Source organism: Herpailurus yagouaroundi, unplaced genomic scaffold (assembly GCF_014898765.1).
Source record: "Herpailurus yagouaroundi ecotype Mexico unplaced genomic scaffold, PumYag 100, whole genome shotgun sequence".
Taxonomy (NCBI): domain Eukaryota; kingdom Metazoa; phylum Chordata; class Mammalia; order Carnivora; family Felidae; genus Herpailurus; species Herpailurus yagouaroundi.
Window position 1 is genome coordinate 11,987,268 of NW_024412391.1, and position 24,292 is coordinate 12,011,559.

At 36.0% G+C, this 24,292-nt stretch overlaps 1 protein-coding gene and 1 long non-coding RNA gene across 3 annotated transcripts in view; one reads left to right on the forward strand and one right to left on the reverse strand.

Annotated features, from left to right (window-relative positions):
* The window catches only part of AGBL3 (AGBL carboxypeptidase 3), a 73,406-nt gene that overhangs the window by 27,706 nt on the left and 21,408 nt on the right, over window positions 1-24,292 (reverse strand). The window contains 10 exon segments of the mRNA XM_040471889.1: window positions 998-1,069; window positions 2,581-2,638; window positions 5,974-6,060; window positions 11,363-11,429; window positions 11,939-12,051; window positions 12,272-12,372; window positions 13,806-13,932; window positions 15,517-15,679; window positions 19,750-20,529; window positions 21,731-21,869. Coding sequence (XP_040327823.1) covers window positions 998-1,069; window positions 2,581-2,638; window positions 5,974-6,060; window positions 11,363-11,429; window positions 11,939-12,051; window positions 12,272-12,372; window positions 13,806-13,932; window positions 15,517-15,679; window positions 19,750-20,529; window positions 21,731-21,869 — 1,707 coding nt within the window.
* LOC121028300 (uncharacterized) lies at window positions 3,801-8,274 on the forward strand. 2 transcript variants are annotated; one of them, XR_005789168.1, is made up of 3 exons: window positions 3,801-5,151; window positions 5,705-5,754; window positions 6,345-8,274. It is a non-coding gene; the product is annotated as an uncharacterized LOC121028300 (long non-coding RNA). The 2 variants fall into 2 exon arrangements; XR_005789167.1 differs by lacking the exon at window positions 5,705-5,754.

Below are 24,292 nucleotides of genomic sequence, written 5' to 3' on the forward strand. Positions count from 1 at the left end.
TCAAAATGCCAACTGAAGAAGTAGAAAATGGAGGAGACAACACTGAGCAGCAGCAAACTTTATACGTTTGAGTGTATATAAATACAATTTATCAATGTTTTAGGATAGTTCCCAAAAGAACAGATGCAACCTTAGACTGCATTAATGGGAATCTAGGGTGTAGAAAGAAGCAAATGAAAGTGATGATTTGTTGTATACTCATTAACTGGCGTCTACAGTGCTGTGTTCAGTTTCAGTCAAGCTTGAACAGTGACAGAGTGACAAGGAAAGAAAAACATCATGTGGTAAAGGACTTGAATCATGCTGTATTATGGATGGCTGAAAGAAATGGAAGGAAAGTTTCAAGGAAATAAATGATTGCTTAAAAAAATACTTAACATCTACTATGGGGAAGAGACATTGCATTTTTCAAGGAGAATCAGGGAAAATCAGAAATATTTACCTTTAAGGTTACTTCACTCTTCGTTTTGTGTAATTAAAGAGGTGGATGAAATTTATAGGGACACATGTTTTTAGCTTAACAGAAAAAGGATGTTCTCAATGCTATAGCTCTCAAGCAACAGAATGAACTGTACAATTGGGTAAACTACTTGTCACCAAGTGTCCTCACTCAAAGGTTGGATGAGGCTGGATACTGTAATGAATAGGTAAGACTAGAGGACTCTCAAGGTTTCTCTCTTTAGGATTCAATGTGATGGGGAATGAAGAGATTAGATAATGAGATGAATATTCTTTTTGTTTTTTGAACAGATAAAATTACAAGGAATCAAATTGACATGTAATGAATTTCTACTGGCTTCCCTTACAAATTTCTTGGGCTTGAGAGAAAAATAAAGGTTTGAGAGAAAAATAAAAAAAATTTCTGGGAAGGCGAATTGCTTCTTGGCTATCCATTTTGAAGACAAGCTAGTTACTTACATGTAGATTTTGATCAGACACACATGGTTAAAAAGCTCACATGTAGATTCATTACTGCCTCTATTCCTATTTTACTCACCTAAACCTTGATTAGGGAATGGTCTTCTGAAATAATCAAATATACTGTCATCTGATACATCAGGGTTTGTAGCTAGAAAAGATGATAAAAGATCATTTGTAGCATGAAAATAATTTGAGTCTTTTACACTTCACATTTTTTATCTTTTTCTAAACAAAAAGGCTAGAAGATAATGTAAATAGCTTAGCTCAATTAGCACAGTTCTCAAATATTATGAATTTTTGTTACATTTTTGCTTTTTATTGTTAAAGTATAAAAAAATGTCCATACTCTTTAGGTCAGCAATTCCTTTCTAGGAATCTAGTATAAATAAATAAGAATATACACAAATATGGAGTTTTAAGGTCTTTGTTATTGTTTGTAATAGAAAAAAATGTAAGCAAAAATGTTTAACAAATACAATGGAATACTTTGCCACCACTTAGTAACATGTAAAGAAGTTTATAATATACTTCAATTTTAAATGAAAATGTAGATTGCAAAACAACATGAACATTCTGTGATTAATAGTATGTGCACAGATGTAGAAAAAGATCTAAAGTAAGTATTCTAAAGTGTGCTTTTCAGTTCTAATTTTTGGTATTAAATTTTCAACAGAGGAATACATTATATATAAAAAGTGATTTGCTTGGGGGGCGTCTGGGTGGTACAGTTGGTTGGACATCCGACTTCAGCTCAGGTCATGATCTCATTGTTCGTGAGTTCGAGCCCCGCGTTTGGCTCTGTGCTGACAGCTCAGAGCCTGGCGCCTCCTTCAGATTCTGTGTCTCCCCTCTGTGTGCCCCTCTCCCCCATTCACACTCTGTCTCTCTCTCTTTCTCTCTCTCTCAAAAACAAAGATTAGAAAAAAATAAAAAAAAAAGTGATTTGCTTGGATGATCACTATAAGAAAGAGTAGTTAATTTAAAGTTCAAATCAATTAACCATATTAGTTATAATAGAATTTTCCCCTTTCCTTGGTGTGGTTCTTATTTCCATTTCTATTTCTAGTTAGCTTGCTAGATCATAAACTAAATGGATATATATACACATGTATGTATGTGTGTGTATGTGTATATACATATATACATATATATACACACATATATATATATACATATATACATATATATATATTTTAATTAGGTCATCTCAAATAGAGTCAAATTCATATCCAACTTAGCAGATTCTAGCAAAAGCAAATGGTCCAAAATTTTATTTCCCTCCTGGGATCATCCTCTATTAAATTATGAAATGAGAGGAACAAGATGGTTTTTAAAACAAAATCCCTATATTCTGTTTGGGGAAAAATCTCTCATATCAGAGAGATCCCTCAAGTACATGGCCCACTCACTCCAACCTTCTGTTCTTTGCGCTTTCTTGGAGCCCTGTCTAGACTACTGGCATTACACCTGTAACACTGCACTTCGTTTATTTACTTGTTTTTCTCCCCCTATTAAAGATGAGCTCCTGGGGGTAAGAAATGGTAACAGTATACTACTTAATGTCCCTAGCACCAAGCACAGTGGTAACCTCAAAGCTGTGGCACGAAAGTGTTGAATAAATGCATTAATTGGCTAGAGAGAGTACAAGCAGAACATTACCTTTCACATCAGAATTTGTTTGTTTGTGTCTTTGCACTAAATGTCCTTTATCACAAACCTAATGGAACACAACCAGAAGGAAAACATGAAAAGGAAGTATATTTCCTGTATCATCTTTGGTATAGTAGTTTTCAACATTTCTCATTTTATCCTCATAGGTTTAGAATGGGCAAAAATACCTCTTAAAACAGAGCCTTCTCGGGGCGCCTGGGTGGCGCAGTCGGTTAAGCGTCCGACTTCAGCCAGGTCACGATCTCGCGGTCCGTGAGTTCGAGCCCCGCGTCGGGCTCTGGGCTGATGGCTCAGAGCCTGGAGCCTGTTTCCGATTCTGTGTCTCCCTCTCTCTCTGCCCCTCCCCCGTTCATGCTCTGTCTCTCTCTGTCCCAAAAATAAATAAAAGTTGAAAAAAAAAATTAAAAAAAAAAAAGAAAACAGAGCCTTCTAATACCTTTCATAACACTACTTTCCTCCTGCAACAATGAGTAGAAGAAAATATTGATATGGTTATTTTGGCACTAAAGAGAGTTAAAAATCTTTTTCACTTCATAAGAATTTATTTACAATGAGAGACAAAAAATGAATGGTTATAATCTCACTTATTTAAATAAAGATGTAGGAAGATAATATGAAATGAGTGAAAATATATAAAATTGTATGAAAAATCTATAATTGATTACAAAACTGTGCTTCTATAAAAAAGACGAAAAATATTTTGTAGAAGTCCATAGTAAGGAAGAGCATACACATATTGTTTTCTGCCTTGAAAAAGGAGTTGCCAATAATGACCAGGTACACTAAATGAGACACAAAACACTACAGAATTGTAACAGCTAATCTTGAATAGTCTAAAAATCATGTAACCATGAAAACACTTTAAACTTTTGTTTAAAAAGTTTCCAAACTTTTGTTTCTGCATCTGTGGTATGTGGATATTATAAAGAGCTTTCTGAACGGGCATTAGAAAGGGGAAAAAAAACCTGAGGACATCAATATTTTTTTGCCAACGTGTTATCCATATCAACTCATGATGAAAAGTGGACTACGGAGTAGTTAAGAACTAAAATCCCCCTTTTTTGTAGATAAAATTGGCAGCAAAAAAAAAATTTATAGAATCATAAAAATGAGAGGCAAGTATAAAAATAAAAACTTGATTACTGAAGGCAGAGAGAAAGGAAATATTCTAGAAAAAATTACACAAACTTGAAAGCTATACTATATAATCAGAATTTGGAGAGACAAGATGTGAAATTAGGCTAGAGAAATTCACTTGTGGTAAGACTTGATTCGATGAACTCCATGTTATTTTTAGCCCTCTTCCCTTCGTTGAAATGACGCTATAAGCCATTATAAACTATTCCATTCATCCTATAGAAAATCACCAGGCCAGTGTCCTTCCTTATGAACATGATCTCCTAATTCTAACCACAGTAATCTATAATTGTTTGTTTTTGCTTAAGTCTTCTGAATCAATTATTGAGAATGTCCAGGTACGAAATATAGTTACCTAAAACACTTTAAAAATAACTTACAAATATTGTTTTCAGGATGTATGGATATCTTACAAACAATTAAGAAATAATTCAGAGCATGAATTTAGGTTGTCCTTAGGCATTAAACTCAGTTAAGATGACACTGTTCACTCTTTTTGCCAAAGACTGTTAAAATAAATTTCAAGATCAATGGCTAAGAACTCCTATTAGTTTATAAGAGCACTTATGTATGCAGCTTTTCAAATAACCAAATGATGATTGTTTTCCATATAGAAAATCCAACATTAAATACAGATTATGATTTCATAACAATTTTGAAGCTCTAATCAACCAAGGGGAAAATACATAAATATTTTAATGTAAAGGAATTTACTATATTTTGCCTGAAATATAGCTTGGGTAGAGGAGAAAAGCCACTATGTGGAGATGTTTATGAAGAGTAAATATGTGTCTGACAAAATCTACATACAAAACAATAAAAAAACAATTTCCCAAACAAAATCTACTTCGGTTATTGGGTTCTGCAAATGACTTAACACATTGAGATCAATTAGAGACTTTACCAAAAACTTTTTTATAATCTTGGCCCTCTCCCAAGCATACTCACATTGCTTAGATTGCACAATTTACAAACAAGAAATCAGATACCAATATAAAAATACGCGATATTACATAACAATGTGCTTTAAAGACTAGAATTAAAAATTTATGAGGAATACACACAAATGAGTGCGTGCATCCTGATAAAATCTGAATAATTGCTGTGGACTAGATCAACATCAGTTTTATGGTGTCGATATAGTATCATGATACATGCAAGATGTTAACAATGGAGAAGTCAAGGATGCAGCAGAGCTCCTACACATATTTCAAATAAAAAGTTCTTAAAAACGATCTGTTTTTGTCTGATTATCCCCAAAGGCAAAATTTCTGACCTGTCTCTGGAGCTGGGGGTGGGGACAATGGCACTCTTCTCTCAGTGACACCCACTTTAGGAGTTGAGCTGTACGTGGAAAGAGGGCAGCAGTCTCAGGTCTTCTCTATTTGCCTCTAGTGTGATATCACCATTTCACAAGCTAAGGTAAGGGTAATTAGGGCCAAAATATTCTGGGTAATGTGGCACCCCAGGCAGAATCTCTGTCTCCTGAATGGAGCGTGGGTAGAAGAAGGGAGCCCCCACCTCTTGGCTGCACTCACTCCGAACGAACTTAGCCCCAGCAACAGGTAGCTGGAGGCGGGATTAGAACTGATGCCCCACCCCTTTTGGGAAGACAGCCCTCTGGCTGGCACGAGTGGAGAGAGGGGGTTCTGTGTTCTTGGCTGTGCTGGTCTGGGGTGGAGATTCAGTCTCACTGAACTGGGAGGGGGAGGAAGGAATCTTGCTTCAAATGCCACAAGCTCTTACTGTTTTCTTTTTACCAAATTTTAGGAAATTTTCACAAATAGATGTTTTTCATTTGCTATCTGCCCTTAGGGCAATGGTTGTGTTGTTTGTTTTTAGTATCACCAATTTTTGTTAGGTGAATGAATTTGCAGAGCTTCTCATGCTGTTATGGTAGAAGTCAATCTCTCAGCACCATCTATTCTTACACTCTTGTATTGCCATTTAATTTTTCTTAATTTATCTCTTCTAGTTATCCTAGATGTATCTTTGTAAGATACCTCAAATACTTTTCAGAGTAAAGTAAGTAAAAGTGAAATTTATAGCACCTATTAATAAAATCCACTTCTCATCTGTCAAGGTTCTCTTATATTTTTATAAACAGCAAATAACATAAGCAAAGTTTTAATCACTAACATTTCCCAGGGCAAAGATTTGGGGATAGAAAGTGTAACAGGAAACAACTTGCCATTCTCTTGCAACCATTTTTCAAAAACTGTTAAAAACCAGGTCAGTGAATACCTCTGGTTCTTCTCTGGTGTTTTGATTACTTGCTATGGTAGAATTTCTTTCCTTCTTTGTTTTCAAGTGTTTTTTCTTGTTTTTTAGCTAAGTAAAAGAATCATACTTGAAATCAATATTTAATCAACACACCAAAGACAGTATATATGTGGACATAAAGCTATCTTGAGACTTCCACTTCTAGGAAGATAAAGTACTTCTTCTATCCCTCCCACTAAGTACAACTGAAAATCCTGGGTATTCTACACAAAATAAGCATAAGAGGCCCTAAAAAGCAGAAAGAAGAAGGTAGTCTGGTGAGGGACTTCAGGAGCAGAGGACAGAAGAATAGTGAGTAATTCCTGTGTTCTGTTTTTACTTACATATCCCAGCTTTAGAGCCAGAGAAGCCATCAACCCAGAAGTGCCAATGAGTGAAGAAATAATGGATGAAAATTTGATGAAACTTCCCAAATGTGATGAAAGATATGATGTAAACATCCAAGAAGCTCAACGAGCTCCAAGTAAGATGACCTCAAAAACCCGCAATGAAACACATTGTAATTAATCTAAGAGAAAGAGAGAATCTTGAAAGTAGCAAGAGAAAAGCAAATTGTTACGTGGAAGAATCCTCAATAAGATTATTAGCAGATTTCTCATCAGAAACTGGAGGCCAGAAGACCATAAACCAATACATTCAAAGTGCTTTTAAAAAGTGGCATTATTGTCCTTCAAAAGTTAGGAAGAAATTAAGACATTCCCAGATAAACAAAAGCTGAAAGAGTTCATGACCACTAGACACATCCTGTAAGAAATGCTCAAGAGAGTCCTACAAGGTGAAAAGACACTGGAAACTAACTTGAATCTGTAGGGAGAAATAAAGATCTGAACACAGGCAATTATAAAAGCTAGCATATCACTGTAGCAATGGTTTTAAAGAGCACTTTTTGTTTTCCAATACATTTAAAGAAAAACAAAGCAGTTAATAATACAGTTTCATCCTGCTGTGATCAGAGAAGATACTCTGTAAGACAGCTAGCTTTTAAAATCTTACTTATTAAGACTTACTTACTTATTACGACTCACTGTTAACAATTATATAGCAACAAATTAGATAATATAGATAAAATGGACAAATTCCTAGAAACACAAAACCTACCAAGACTATATCACAAAGAAATAGAAAATATGAACAGACCTATAACTGATAATGAATCAGCAATATAAAAATCTCCCAACCACAAACTGTAGACGTGATGGCTTCACAGGAGAATTCTACCAAACATTTAAAGAACTAACATCAGTACTTCTCAAACCTTTCTAAAAAACTCAAGAGTAGGGAACACTTCCTAACTCATTCTATGAGGCCAGCATTATCCTGATACCCAAAGCCAGACAGACACTACAAGAACAAAAAAATTTATAGATCAGCATGTCTTATGAACATTAATGCAAAAAATCCTCAACAAAATACTAGCAAATAAAAATCAGCAGCATATTAAAAGGATTGTACACAATGACCAAATAGGATTTATTCCTGGAATGTAAGGATGGTTCAACATAATCAATTGATCAGAATGTAAGGATGGTTCAAACGTAAGAAACTAATGAACATAAAACACCACATCAACATAATAAAGGAAAAGACCTCACATGAACATCTCAATTGATGCAGAAAAGGCATCTGACAAAATTCAACACCTTTTCATGATTAAAAAACCCAACAGACAAGGCATAGAAGGAAACCACCTCAACACAATAAAAAAAACTATAGCGGACATGTTTGATGGTGAAATGCTGAAAGCATTTCCTTTAAGATCAGGAACAAGTAAGGATGTCTGTTTTCATCACTTCTATTCAACACAATACTGGAAATTATAGCCAGAGCAACTAAGCACAAAAATGAAATAGAAGGTATCCAAATGGGAAAGAAGTAAAATGATCTCTGTAGATGATATGATCTTATATTTTAAAAACTCTAAAGAGTCCACAAAAAACCTGTTTGAACTAATAAATTAAGTCAGCAATACAGCAAGATACAAAGTTACCACACAAAAATCAACTGCATTTTTATACACAATTAGAGAACTTGAAAAGGAAATTACAAAAGCAATTCCATGTACAATAGCATCAAAAAGAATAAAATACTTAGGAATTAACCAAGAAGGTGAAAGAAAACTTCATCTTCTTGTACAAAAAAACTACAGTGACTACAAAACATTGTTGAAAGGAATTAAAGAAGACATAAGTACATGAAAGCATATCTCTTATTCATGAAATGTAAGTCCTAATATTATTAAAATATCAATATTACCCAAAGCAATCTATGGATTCAATGCAATCCCTATAAAAATCCCAATGACTTTTTTTTTTGCAGAAATAGAAAAATCCATCCCAATATCCCCCGGCCCCCACCCCCCCCACCCCCCCGGGGGGGGGGGGTGGCGGTGGGGAAGGAACAAAATTGGAGGGTTCATACTTTGATTTCAAAATTTACTACAAAGCTACAGTAATCAAAACAGTGTGGCATTGGCATAAAGATAGCCATATAGACCAAAGAAAAAGAATAGAGAGCCAATAAAGAAATCCTTGCATACAGTCAAATGATTTTTGACAGGGGTGTCAAGACGATTCAATGGGTGAAGGACAGTCTTTTTAACACATGGTGCTCAGAAAATTGTATCTCCACTTGCAAAAGAATGGGCCTTTACCTTATACCAAACACAAAAATTAACTTAAAATAGATCAAGGACCTAAATGTAAGACCCAAAAGGATAACACTCTTAGAAGAAAACAGGACAAAACTTCACAACACTGGATTTGGCAATGACTTATTGGATATGATACTAAAGGCTAAAAGCCAATAAGGGCAGTACTGAGGTCTTCAGCCCAACAGCTTTTGAAGAACAGCTTTTGAATTTTGTCAACAATCATGTAAGTGAGCTTAAAAGCGGATCTTTTCTCAGTCAAGTCTTCAGATGAGACCACCTGACCAACACCTTCATTGCAGCCTTTTGAGAGACCTCAGACAGAAGCACATAGTGAAGCCACTCCTGAGTACCTGTCTCATGGAAATGGCATGAAAATAAGTATCTGTTGTTTTGGGCAACTGCTTGGGGAAATTTGTTGCTCAGCAATAGAAAACTAATACAACATCCGTCTTACTCCATTTCAGCTGCTATAACAAAATACCACAGACTGTGTGGCTAAAAAGAACAGCAATTTATTCCTCCTAGTTCTTCAGGCTGGAAGGTAGAGGTCAATGTGCCAGTATGGTCAGGTGAGCACTCTCTTTTGAGCTGCCAACTTCTCGTTTGTATCCTCATATGGTAAAAGGGGCTAGGCATCTCTCTGGAGCTCTTTAATAAGGCACTAATCCAGAGGGCTCTGCCCCATGACCTAATCACTTCCCAAAGGGCCCACCTTCCGGTACCATCATATTGGGCATTATAATTTCAACATATGAGTTTGGGGAAGATAGAATTATTCAGACATAGCATTCTGTCCCTGAGCCCTCCAAATTCAGGTCCTTCTCACATGCAAAATACATTTATTCCATCCCATTCCATTCCAACAAGTTAAAGGTTTCCAAAATACAGTGATGGGACAGATATAGGACAGACATTCCCAAAGGGAGAAACAGAAAAGGATGGAGTGCTGGGTTGCCAGTAAGGACATAGAAAAATCTAGCAGGGCAAATTCAACAAGATCTTAAAGCTCAAGAATAATCCTCTCTGGTTCAATGGACTGCCTTCTGGACCTACTGGAGTGGCAACATCACCTGTACGGCTTGGCAGGGTGCTGCTAATGCCTGGCTCTCTGCTAGGGCACTGCCCACAATGTAGGTCATGGCTCGAGGCAGCTTGCCTTCATAGCCTCTGTTAGAGGCTGTTTATCCTGTTGAAATCCAGGTGGTAGTGGCCCTGATGATCTCTTAGTTACCTCTGAGGCCATTTTTCCCCCTTGTCTTGAAGAAGAGTGCATGTTCACAAATAGATCTATGGTACCGTACTGTAAAATTCAAGCAGTCTGATAGCCTTCCTTCATTCTGTCCTGTCTCCAACCCCTTCAGTTCAAGCTGGCAGTCTTCCTAATGGGGTGGTTGATTAGTTCTGTGGTTCATACCACACTAATCTCCTTATCATACAGTTGATCCCCCACACTCTTACTCTTCTTTTCTGAACACACGTTCCTATTGTTTTGTAACATGGGTAGGCTGAGAATTTTTTAAATCTTCACCTTCTGGTTCCTTTTTGCTTAACAATTCCTTCTTCATTTCTCTCTCCTTGTTTTTTACTATAAGCAGTCAGGAGGAATCAAGCTGCTCTTCAACACTTTACAAAGAAACTTTTTCAGCTAAATCTCCAATTTTATCACTCACAAGTTCTACCTTCCATGAAACGCTATAGAACACAAACTCAATACAGCCAAATCCTTTACCATTTTATAGTAAGGATTAAATTTTCTCTATTGGTCAGTAACATGTTCGTTTCTGTCTGAGATCTCATGAAAATCACCCTTAATATTCAGATTCCTACCAACGTCCTATACACTATTAGTTGTGTGTGTTTAAGATAGAAACTTGCTCTACAGCTCCCCTTTTTTCTTTCTGAGTCCTTACCAGAATCATCTTGAGAAGTCCCTTCATGGCAATATCAGCATTTTCTAACATGCACTTCAAAACTCTGCCAGACTCTACCAGTTATCCAGTTCCAAAGCCACTTCCACAGTTTTAGGTATTAGTTACAATAGCACCCCACACTCGGTACCAAGAGAGTAGTGTCTTAGTTTGTCTTAGTCACTTCCTAACACCATCACATTGATGGTTAGGGTTTCAACGTGTGTAGTATTTGGTGGGGACATAAGCAGTCCATAACACCACCTAAACTTCCTTCTCCTCCTCCCACTCTATATTCCTCCTTAGGCACTTATCACATATTAGGCACATCATATATTTTACTTATCATTATTTTTTATTTCCACCCACTAGAATATAAGCTATGAAAGAGAAGGATTTTTGTCTCATTTTTTGTTCACTGCTCTATCCCCAGCACACAGTTGAAGCTCAATATATAGTTGTTAAATAAATGAATAAATGAACACTGGATTTGCAGGCATGTGATGTATGTTATGGTACCAACTCTCATTAGCAAGTGGTTAATTTGTATTAACAAGTTGTTAACAAGTGGCTTTTGAGAAGTAATCTCTCTGGATCTTTAAAGTAAGAGTGTTAAAAATCCTAAGGTTAGAAAATTCTATGATTTAAAGATATGTTACATAATCAGAAAATAACAATTACTGTTACACAATTACACAACTGCAAGCATTTTTTTTTTGCCTGATTATTAGTCATAATGAGAAGAGTACCTATTTAGTATATCCATACCATAGGCAGAAATTTTCAATCATACCTGAGAAGTTAATTTGAGAAGGTAAGTCTGAGACTCATTGGATTCTGAACTGTCAGAGCCTCGGCTACTAAAAAAAAAAAATAACTTTGATATAGTAATTATTTTAATTATTATATTTATAATTATATTTTATATTTACAAGTAACTTATTATATATTATAAATATTAAAACAATAATATTTTGGTGGCATTTTAAAATTTCAACTGTTATTTTTATTAAACTGTTATCTTATTGGAACGGTAGAAATGGTTCTAATTATAAGAATGTTTACAGGGGCACCTGGGTGGCTCAGTTGGTTAAGCGTCTGGCTTCCACTCAGGTTATGATCTCATGGTTCGTGAGTTCAAGCCCTGCGTCGGGCTCTGTGCTGACAGCTCAGAGCCTGAGCCTGCTTTGGATTCTGTGTCTCCCTCTCTTTCTGCCCCTCCCCCACTCACGCTCTGTCTCTGTCTCTCTCCCTCTCTCCTCTACCTATAGTTGGGATTTTCAGTTGAGACTGATTATTTTATATCCTACAGTTATTATTAAGGGCATAGTAAAACACAAGTTATATTACATCCACTATCTTGACTTACCTAGACTCTAGATCCAATGCAATTTCTTTCAGAGAAGTATCTGAATCCTCAAGGACTTTTTCCAAATTTATATGTTTTTCCATCTCTTCCAATTCTTTCAGGCACTGATAGTACTAGAGGAAAATGATAAATTAATTATAAAATAACTTTATTTCCTAATTAAACTAATTGAATATTTATAGATACCTGGCACAGCAACTATGAGGACATCAAGTACCAAAAACCCCAAACACTGTTGGGATAGTAAAAGAAAAACACTGCTATAGGCCCTTTGTTAGATTATGTTATCTGATAAAGTGGAGTCTGAAGCATTACCAAATGGACTTTGCTTACCTTGGTTCGGTCTGGGTCACAATAGTCCAAAAGAGAATCACAAAAATGATACCCCATCGACTCCAAGTCTTTTGTGTTGAAATGAGTACCTCGTTTATTACCTAAAACATCAATAAGTTTAACCACCATTTGTCCTTAACAGGCAGGCTTACGTTCTGTGTTTTCACAGAGTATAAATAAAACCTCTGGTCAGATTCCATCTCCTGTCCTTTGGATTTGCTTCTCCAGGGCAAGTCATTTAACAGCTTATTGCTTTCCTTCATTCCCTCTCCACATCTGGATCAAAGCTGACTTAACACATAGTAGGCTATGTTGTAGGGCTGAAGAATATTTAATAAGAACATATGGAATACTTGGTTATCAGTTATAAACATGCTCATAATCACTTAGAGAAAAACTTGGGTAAATATTTTAATGTTTTCATCATCATAGATACCATTATATCAGTTTCAAGGTACTTTAAAGACCAGAAATACATGTGTGGGTTTCTAGCACTTTCCTTTGAGTCAATAAATTTTCTAAAAACATAACCATTATCTTAATATGGAATATTCTAAGGGTAAACCAAAAGATTTCTTAAATGTAACTACAGAGCACAATTTTAAAAACATTTTTAAAAAATATTTATTTTTGAGAGAGAGACAGCACAAGAGGGGGAGGGACACAGATTCTGAAGCAGGCTCCAGGCTCTGAGCTGTCAGCACAGAGCCTGATGCAGGCAAGGTTTGAACTCACTTGAACTCACGCAGGATCATGACCTGAGCCAAAGTCAGATGCTTAACTGACTGAGCCACCCAGGTGCCCCCCCACACTTTTATTTTTAAAGGAAACAAGTGCTTCCATTAAAATATAAATTGACCCCCCCAAGGAACCCCCAACAAACCCAGTCTATTTTGACTTGCAGATAGCAAATCCACTAAAGACATGTCTATCCTGATGTTTTAAGTATGAACGTATGAACATTGCTTTTTCTTGCAATCAGGAGTCATCTGTAAGGACTCTTTCTTAAAAACATAACAAAAAAAAATAAAAATTAGTTCATGAAATAACCAATTAGGTATGTTATCTATATGCTAAAACTCCCTTTTCTTTTTAAAAAAAATTTTTTTTTCAACGTTTATTTATTTTTGGGACAGAGAGAGACAGAGCATGAATGGGGGAGGGGCAGAGAGAGAGGGAGACACAGAATCGGAAACAGGCTCCAGGCTCTGAGCCATCAGCCCAGAGCCTGATGTGGGGCTCGAACTCCCGGACCGCGAGATCGTGACCTGGCTGAAGTCGGACGCTTAACCGACTGCACCACCCAGGAGCCCCTAAAACTCCCTTTTCTAAACAAAGGGAAAATGATGAGATGGAGATGCATATAGTGGTAGTTTGTTTATTCATCCTGTTTAGAGAATTGATTGGACACCAGCATGTTTCTAAGTAGGAAGAAAGTGCTCACTATCAAACTGTCTACACTATTAATCTTACGTTAAAAACGACTCTTTGGTTTGAAGCTCTGACAGCCATGAATGAGAACACTTGGTCTTACCCAGGGTAGATCCACAAAAAGTAGCCTCCATGGTGAAGCTGTTCTTGATTCCCATTTTCCACATTACCACCCTTCCTGTTCCCTCTTTGCTCTTCTGAACATTAAACTTGCAAGCTGAGAATGAAAACTAAAAATAAGCAAATAAAAATGAGAAAAATGTGTTTTTCTGAGTACAATGTCTTTCTCAGAACTAGGATTGAAAAGGAGGAAGTAGTGCAAAAGCAGTAATTCTCTCTAAAGTTTCACGGGCTTTTATTTCCTAAGGATGACATATTTACATTTCTGAGAACTACAGATTTGAATGCTGGTAATAAATTTTACTTTTAATCTATATAAAACATATACCTTCAAAACCTATTAATTCTTGATACTGTTAGGATAAGATCTTATACTTTAAAAAACTTATAGGAAAGGGCTTAAATATGTTTAGAAATAAAGATTAATGTAGATTAAAAAAATTTTTTTAATGTTTATTTTTGAGAAAGCCAAGAGTGTGAACAAGGGGAGGGGCAGAGATGGGGGGTGGGGAGGGGGAGAATCCAAAGCAAGCTCCAGGCTCTGAGCCATGAGCACAGAGCCCGATGTGGGGCTCAAACCCACAAAGTCACGAGACCATGACCTGATCCCAAGTCAGAGGCTCAACTGACTGAACCACCGAAGTGTCCCTGATTAATGTAGATTTTTTGAATAGAATAAGGATGCTTTATTTTCACAAGATCGATCACGGGAAAGCTGTCCTAAAAGACTGTTATATCTATAAAATGTTTTAGTACAAAAAAAAAGTTTTTGTAATTTTATTTTTTATGATAAAAGTGACTTGCGTTCCATTCTGAGTTAAACACATGTAGAGATCTGTGTAAGCACTACTACAATCAGGATATAGGTCAATTCCATCACCTCTAAAATTCTCCCTTGTATCATTCCTTTACAGTCACAAGTATTTAATTTATTCTGAAGCTACAGTAAATGATACCATTTTCAGTTGTGGTTTCCAAGTGTCTGGTGTGAGTCTATAGAAATGTAACTGGTTTTTGTGGGTGGACCTTGTCATGTAGGACATTGCTGAACTCACTTATTTGAGGACTTTTTTTGTGGACTGCTTCGGATTTTCTATGAAGACAACTGTGTCATCTTTATTACTTGTTCCTTTCCAAAGTGTCTGCCTTTTATTTCTCTCTTGCCTTTCAGCACTTAGAACCTCCAGTATAAGGCTGAATTGAAGGGGTTAAGGCTGGCTATGCCGGCCTTGTTCCTGACCTTATGAGGAAACTAGTCTTTTACCATTAAGGTGGAAGGATAAGGCACATTTTTTCCTTCACATTTCAAATTAAACATTCCCCACAGTTGCTTTTTTATGGTCAATTGTATAAACCAGGCAAAATAAATAAAAAAGCAGTTTACTAAGATGATCTATTCTGCAGTCTCACATGAGCAACATGTAATAAAAGAAAAGTTAAAAATCTTAAATGGGGGGCGCCTGGGTGGCTCAGTAGGTTAAACGGCCGACTTTGACTCAGGTCATGATCTCGTGGTCCCTGAGTTTGAGCCCCACGTCGGGCTCTGTGCTGACAACTCACAGCCTGGAGCCTGTTTCAGATTCTGTGTCTCCCTCTTTCTGACCCTCCCCATTCATGCTGTCTCTCTCTGTCTCAAAAATAAATAAAGGTTAAAAAAGAAAAAAAATTTAAAAAAAATCTTAAATGGTACTTACTTTATCTGGACAATTTTTGCTCAGCATAAGTGGAAAGATTTGTTGTTGTAAGTATAATGCTTTACATCTCTCACTACCGTCACAACCATACATGAAGATGTTCTCTTTCCTACTATGGCCATGAAGGTCACAATATAAAATAACCTCTCGTTTCTCCATTAATCTACCAAGGAAAAAAAAGAACGAAGTTACTAAATTTCACCTCTGCATTTTTCTTCTCTGGGTGGAACTATGGATTTACAAGTCTAATATCCAAATAAACAGAATTTCTTATATCCTTGCTTTCGACTTCTTTCTCTTATCCATACTGCACATTATTGGCAATTTTAAAACATCTCTAATAATTTCCTATTAACTATATACATATATAAAATGTGAATGTTTACCTTCCATTATAAGGATAAACTTTACCTTCCACCCAAGACTCTCCAACAGGATCCCTCTGCTTTATTATTCTGGTTTTCCCTTGCATACAGAAAACAGCTCACTCCTAGCTTTGCCCATTAGCTTTCACAGAGATTCTTTCTGACTAGAACATCTTCTTTCTTCATCTCTGTATGTGCAAATACTGCCCCTCAAGGCTGACTTCATGTCTCACTTCCTAATTAGTCAGGGTCATAGATTTTTCTTTTTTTTGAATTCCTGTAGCACATAATATTGGTACCATTTACTTGAGACTTGCCTTGGAAATTTTTTATATTTTTGATATTTAATCTCCTTATGGGAAAGAAATGCTTCAAATCATCTAGAACAGTGCTATGTACACAAGTACCCAAATATTTGTTAAAAACTGAGTACCAGACAACTTGGTGCTGAAGCCAATTATTATACAACCCTTGATTAAAATGGTAAATATCTGGGGCGCCTGGGTGGTTCAGTCGGTTGAGCGTCTGACTTCAGCTCAGGTCATGATCTCGCAGTCCGTGAGTTCGAGCCCTGCATCGGGCTCTGTGCTGACGGCTCAGAGCCTGGAGCCTGCTTTGGATTCTGTGTCTCCCTCTCTCTCTGCCCCTCCCTTGCTCATGCTCTGTCTCTCTGTCTCAAAAATAAATACAAACATTAAAAAACATTTTTAAAAATGGTAAATATCATTTTGAGAAAAATGGCACTAAAGTTTGAATTTTTTTCTGGTAAATTTTTAACAAATGAATTACTACACATTTCTTAGGAGCACAATCCTTGGCTTGTAAAACTTGCCATTCAATGAGTATTAAAGCTATAAAAAAAGAGCCCCCTCCAAACTGATGAAAATAACTAATGAAGAGGCATTAAAAAGGTTAAAAAAAAAGTGGTGTTAAGATGGTAGGATGATGGGCATTTTTTGCCTCCTCTCCCCCATATTTCTAAACTTTATATAGTTCTATCACTTAAATAACCAAAATCACATATACTATTATATCTGGAAGGGTAAGTACCAAAATGTTAGTAATGAATGGTACTTATAGTAATATGAAATATATTACTTTTATAACAAAAATATTAAAACCTAAAATCAAAACATAGCTTATATTAGCAACAATACTCCTTTAAACTATAGTGAAATCCCAAAGTAAAGTCTGTTACATGTATTAATTGGTTGCCCTTTTCTCATTTGGTGCCCAATAAATTCTAATGGAAAATGGAAGACTGACAGAAAGCCACTAAATGATCATTACAAGTTTTTAGATAACGAAGTAGATTATAAAACAAGAATATCAAGTTAGGGCCTTAAATATGAAATACACTAAACATTTTGAAATAAACATTTTCCCAGTTTCAGTGACCTTTCAGTTTCTTATATGTAAGTTAAAACAAACTTCTAACTAATTCTCAAAGATATGTCATTACTTCTGAAGGGTCTCTCTAAATTTTACATGAATTTAAATCACTTGAGAAACATCTTGGATCTTTTTTCTTACCCACAGGTTAAGATATTCTAAGTAACGTATACTAAGTAACCTATACTAAAACTACTTTCTCTTATTCTCATATTCTTTAAGTATACTAAATCTTAGATATATTTATAGCTGCTTGCCTTCCCACACATATGTGACTTCTTATTCTACTTACCTGCCTATGATCAATTTCATTGAGGTAGTTTTCCTTCTTGGAAGTCTTTCTGAAACTTACTGAGTAGATTCCTGCCTTAACCTTCTTACAAGGCAACCTGAGAAGAACTAAGACATTTAAAGTATTTTCTACAGAGACAAGCCAAAGGGCCTTGGCCTATAATCCATCTTGTGTTGGACCAGGGACCCTTTATGTCAAAGAGCACTAAGCAGATACTATAGATATTCTAATCAGCATCCTTTCATATGATTTTCTAAAAAAATTCCAGAATAATTTTAGATTACCCAAAATTTGCAAAAATAGTAGTGTTTCCATGTACTCCTCACCCAGTTTCCCCCGTTAACAAATTACTTAACCATGGTACAGTGTTCAAAATGAAGAAACCAACATTGGTATACGACTAGTAACTACACTCCCAACCTTATTTGGATTTCACTGGTTTTGCCACGAATGTCTTTTCTGTCCCAGAATCCAATCAGGGTCATCACATTACTTAGCTCTCTTTTTATTGTTTGTTATCCCCAGGGGAAAAAGGACGTCATAGGTTATTATATTTTTAATCACTTAATATTTCTCAGGTAACTGCAGGGAATCCTAGAGACCACATCTGTGAGGGGTATGAAAACAGAGTTTTGAGTCCTTTTGGTGGGGATCTGCACCTTAGTCCCTTTGTGCCTAAGCAGATAAAAGGATTAACATGGAAGTGAAAGTTGATGCTGAACTGAGATAACTGGGGCCATCCTAAGCCTGTCAGCAGCTCTGATGGACTGGAGGTACCCTTGACATCCTCAGCCTTGAAACAGAGTTCTTGTACTTGCACTAGGGGCTCTAGCAAAGTGGGATAAGGATATAAACAGTCTCTGTAATGTACTTATTATTGTAAATATTTGAATAATCCTAAATAGTTTACCAAGAGTTTTTACATCTATATCTGATTCATTATCAATTTTTTCTTTTTATATTTGAGCTAACACTGAAAACACTTAGATCTTTCAATGTTCTGTAGTTTATTCTGGGTACTTTTTATAATTTTTTTAAATGTTTAATTGAGCATGAACAGGGGAGGGGCAGAGAGGGAGACACAGAATCTGAAGCAGGCTCCAGGCTCCAAGCTGTCAGCACAGAGCCCCATGCGTGGCTTGAACTCACAGACCGTGAGATCATGACCCGAGCCGAAGTCAGATGCTTAACCAACTGAGCCACCCAGACTCCCCATCTGGGCACTTTTTAAATAACTCTCTCATTTAATCTTCCTGCCTATGAAGTATTATTATTACCACATCTATATACTTTATAGATGAGAAAACCAAGCTTTAGATTTGTTTTTAAATTGCTCAAGGCCACACAGCAAATGGCATACCAGGATTCCAATCTGATATTGTAACTCCACTCCACACTCTTAACCAAAAAAGTCAAGAGGCTTTGGACTTGGAATGGGGTTCTCTGACTCCAGTAAATCTTTCTGCTCTAGCACATGCCTATTCTTGATTGTTATTAACTGAATCTATTAAAGAATTCACCCATTCAACAAAAATTTAAATATTATGTGCATTTGCTGCTCTGGATTCTTTGGAAAATTTAAAGCTGTTCATTTCTTTTCTGGGGGAAATAAACACTATTATTCATCAAAATTGCAATAACTATGCAACCTGATAGTCAAAAGAGTACACTTATCATGATGAGCACTGAGTAATGTATAGAACTGTTGAACGACTATATTGTACACCTAAGCTAATATAATATTATATGTTAACTATACTAGAGTTAAAATACTTAATAAAAAAAAGGCTCATCAAAGAGCAATGTATGATCAATATAGCGCCAGGAGGCCCTATGACATATAACTAATGTTCACATGTAAGAGATTCAAGCATCCCGAAGTAAACATCAGTGCTACCTTTAGCAAGAAACCAGATTTGGGATATGCAAATTTAACTATTAGTTTCACAAAGCCACTAAAATGTTCTAGAAATTTATTCATTATTTAAGAAAAGGATAGTGAATCCAGTGGCATAATGCCAGAAAGAAGAGTGGAAAGAGTGGAGAAAAAATTAAGTAGCTATAGTTAAACGATTAGTTAAACTATCTTAAGAAGCTAGGGTAAAATGAATGGGATTGTGGTAACCAAATTCTCACTTCCAAGTTTACTAAATAAGCAGAGAGGTAATTTGAGGCTTATCTTACCTACGGATCATGTTCCGGGTATACCAAACAGAAGGAAATGATTCCTTTAGGACAGATGTATAGTTACGGTTTAAATCTTGTCCAGCTAAGGAACAACGATAATTTCCCACTATCACACCGTCTGGATTCAGCATAGGTACCACCTTGAAGATGAAAGTGTCCCGAAGCAACTGTGCATCACTTGAGTCTCCTAAAATATAATCTAGGAAGCCTTTCATGATCCAAGAGCTGTTGGTTTCCCCTGGATGTACCCTTGCAGTCAAAATCACAGCCTTTCGCTTTCTTGAGTCAGCATTCTTCAAAGGAGTAGTGATCGTTAAAACATACACCATGTTTCTAGCAATTGTGTGGCACAGGACACGTATTTTACAAAACTTTGACCGTACTGAGTCATTATTGATACTAGACAAGTATTCTTGCAGGTTGGTGTAAGTATATGGATAGCAGTGAGCAAAGTAGCAGGTATCTTTGTTGTGTGGAAATTGAAATGTCCATGTAAGAGAGAAATAATGGCGCCCCTCTTGTCCCTGGTTGTTCCTATAATATTTGATTTGGTCTCCTATTCTCTGCCAGCCAATATTATGAGCCTTGGCCTCTTTTTCAGAATAAAACAGTGGGCGCATACCCCGATTGTAAAGACTAGCAGGCTTAGTGAAATTGATTATAGTGAATCTGTAGACGATTCCTGCTTGAGTATTAGTGACTTGGAAATAGTACCACTGGGTGTGTTTATTTGTGAACAGGTCAGGGCGCACAGTCAACTGGTATTCATATTCTGCCCTAATACATAAAAAGGAAAAAGAAACATGTAAAAATGACATTCAAATTTAAATTACATAAGGAAAATTATTTTACTTTTACCTATTCACTGAGAGCCTTTTTTCCTGAAACTATTTAGGCAGCATCCAAACAGCAAGTAATTGTAAAAGATAAAAGTTTTGAAATGTTCTTACTGGATATGAAATTGCTTCTGTGCTAATTCTCTAAAGCCTTTTTATTTCTTTGTAATTCAAGAGAGCACATTAAAATGGGCATTTGATAAAAAAATTCTGTATTATACCCCGATTACATTTCCTATAAAAGAAATGATTAAAGAGCTCTTAAAACTTAAAGTCCACTGTTTCTTTTTTTTTTTTTTACTTCAGATATATATTCCTTTTTCTATAAGATTCAAACTCTAGAGATCTGAAATACTATCATTGAGAAAAGTTTAAAACATATAAATTAAGACAACCACATACATTAAAAAATTTGAAAACTCTTTAAGGACTGTTTTTGGTAACTATTTGCATCCCTCGTACTTAATCACTAAAGATACTTAAATAAAGGTAAAAATAATTTTACTGGCACATTTGTTTTACACACACACACACACACACACACACACACACACACACACACACACACAATCTTGCTGGGTTATTTGTGACTTTTCTTTGCCAAGTAACCTTCTCTTCTATTAGGACTATGTACTTACTGTGTGTGTGTATGTGTTATAAATAGTGATTGAGAAATAGGTGAAATAAAGGATGCAAAACCAGAGCTGGTGAATCTAGGTCATGGGTGTATGATGGTTAATAGAGAACTGTATTATTCTCTGTATTTAAATATTTTCATAGTAAAAATTCCTTTAAAGAATGCTCTTGGATAGCATGCATGTTCCCAAACATATTTTATAGACCACTCATCTCAAACACTATTCCAGTAAAAAATTTGAGAAGCAGTGTGAGTGTATGTGTGTGTGTGTGTCTGACAGTTCATACTGGCATATTAAAAATGTACACTACAGAAATCTGCTTAAGTTCATAGTATTTGAATCCAGAATTTGAACCTTTCATACCCCCTTCACAATCTCTAATTGGCATCTATACTTCAAGGAATTACAGTTCATTAATGAATACTAAAACTTTAATGTACCTAATACAGAAAATAATAAATAGTTGAAGGTCCAGCTCCTCAAATAAAAATAATTAAAACCTACACTTTGACTACCTTCTGTAGATTTCCACTCTCAAACCTTGCTTCAAACATCAAAGTATTGTCATAGTTATCCACAGGTTGCTTCAGGGGTGTTCGGTTGCCCCCTACTCGGGAATACACAAAACAGGGCTCCTTGTAAGCTGATGACAGAAGAAGACCATAAAGGTATCAAGCCATGTCTAAAGTACACAGATTATTCTGCACAGAGTTTGGAGCCACAGTATAACTGAAGTGTCACTAAGGATTTAAAATTTTAAAGTAATTTGACACTAACATACAGATTTGTTGAAGTCTAAGAATTTTTAGACTAGAAAAGCAATGCCTAAAATAAATTCATGTATTTGTCACATTAAAAGTATTTATCCTACTTCTAATTTTTATGAAGTAATTGGTCCTGAACTTTCCCATTCACTATAAATAACTATAAAGCTGGATAAAAAAATATGAGCTGTTTCCATATATTTGGATAACACATAGACTAGAACTATAATAATAGTTGAAAGAAGATAAATACATGAAGTATGCCCATGTTTAACCCTGGCTTTCTTCCTGGGAATACTTTCTGACTACATCCTAAGAAGGTGGCACTTAAGAATACTCTAATAGTCTTGCTGAGCTGAGGAGGCAAGACAGTTGCTTGGGGCTACGGAAATTTATGAGACAGGACAGTGGGGGGATGAAAGCTACATAGATGGAGGGCCTCAAAAGTCTACATGGTGGTTTCCTGGTGGTTCCCTTCATGGCTGAGGGCTTGGCTGTATAAGCACAAGATGAGACTGAGTAAGATAGGAAAATGTTACTGTGGCGCTGAGATATGCAATTCTAGAATATACTGTAATTCTAATCTATCCGGAATGGAAAGACTTTATGGAGCATCTCAAGCATTCTTTCATGATTCAAGAAAGGGAGAATACTAGGCATATGTACCACATCCAAGGGTAAAGACCAAGACCTAGGACTAACTGAAGGACTAAGACAAAATAAAAATTTTGCCCTTACAAAAGTCTGCCCTTATAAAAAAATAAAACCAAGCCTGAAAGAAGCAAAATGATATGCCAGCAATTTAGCTGCCTACCAGAACTGTGGCATAATTTTTAAAAAGAACATAATACAGACTTCTAAAACATATTTTTACAACGTCCTGCATATGATTAGGAAAAAATATGAAACATGAAGAAGAGCAGGAAAAATGTGATCCATGGTCACACACACACACACGCACGCACGCACACAATTTTCAACAAACCCTAAGATAACCGAGATGTTGAGATTAACAGATGACTCTGAATATATATCTAAAGACTTACAGGAAAAGATAGAGATAATGAACAAACAGATCAAGTAATCTCAAAAAAACCCTGAAAAACTACAGAAAAAGAACCAAATGAAAAGGCTAGAAATAAAAATTACAATAACTGAAGTTAATGATTTATTAGATGGGTTTAAGAAAGATGTTTTGGGGGCGCCTGGGTGGCGCAGTCGGTTAAGCGTCCGACTTCAGCCAGGTCACGATCTCGCGGTCCGGGAGTTCGAGCCCCGCGTCGGGCTCTGGGCTGATGGCTCAGAGCCTGGAGCCTGTTTCCGATTCTGTGTCTCCCTCTCTCTCTGCCCCTCCCCCGTTCATGCTCTGTCTCTCTCTGTCCCAAAAATAAATAAACGTTTGAAAAAAAAAAAAAAAAAGAAAGATGTTTTGTTATTAGCATACTATTGTAAATCAGATATGAGATTTTGCATTACTAGAGTTCTCAAAGTACAAATATCGATCTTGACTGTTAAGAACACTTTTCCTGAGGCTTAAGAAAAATTGAATACTGCAAAAGAAAGATGCAGTAAATTTAAAAACAGATAAATACAATTATCCAGACTCAAGGACAGAGAAGAAAAAAAAAGATCCAGTGACATGTGGAACATAGCTAGAAATCCAACATATGTGTAATTGGCATTCCAAAGGACAGAAGAGAAAGAATACAGAAAAAATATGTGAATAAATAATGGCTAAAAAGTTGTCAAATTTGAAAAAAAAATCCAACTCTATTAACCTATGGATCAAAAAGTCCAGCAAACTTTAAGCAGGTATCCAAATATAATGGTATCCAAATCTAGGCAGATTATAGTCAAATTGCTGAAAACAGCCAGAGAGAAAAAGACACATTATATATATGTAGGGAACAATGATAAAAATTATGGCTAACTTTTTATTTAAGACAAAAGATGTCACAAGACAATGGAACATTTTAAAGAAAAAATTTTTAGAAGAAAAAAAAACATGAACCCAGAATTCTATGCGCCTTGTTGTTTGGAGATTTCTCTTTCTTATAGCTACAGATCTGAAAACCATTTTGTCCTCTTACTCTTTCAGGCCTAGGACACACAATGATTTTGCTCTCTTGACAGTTTTATGTTGCTTTACCATCCCTTGTGAGTCTCTCTTAAGTCTGTCCACACTTTGGTAAGTTATACTTTCATTAAACTTTCTTAAATTACTCCCAGTATGCTATTCAGTTCCTGACAAGACCCTGATTGACTCACCTCAACTATTTTAATATTTTATCAGATCACATTT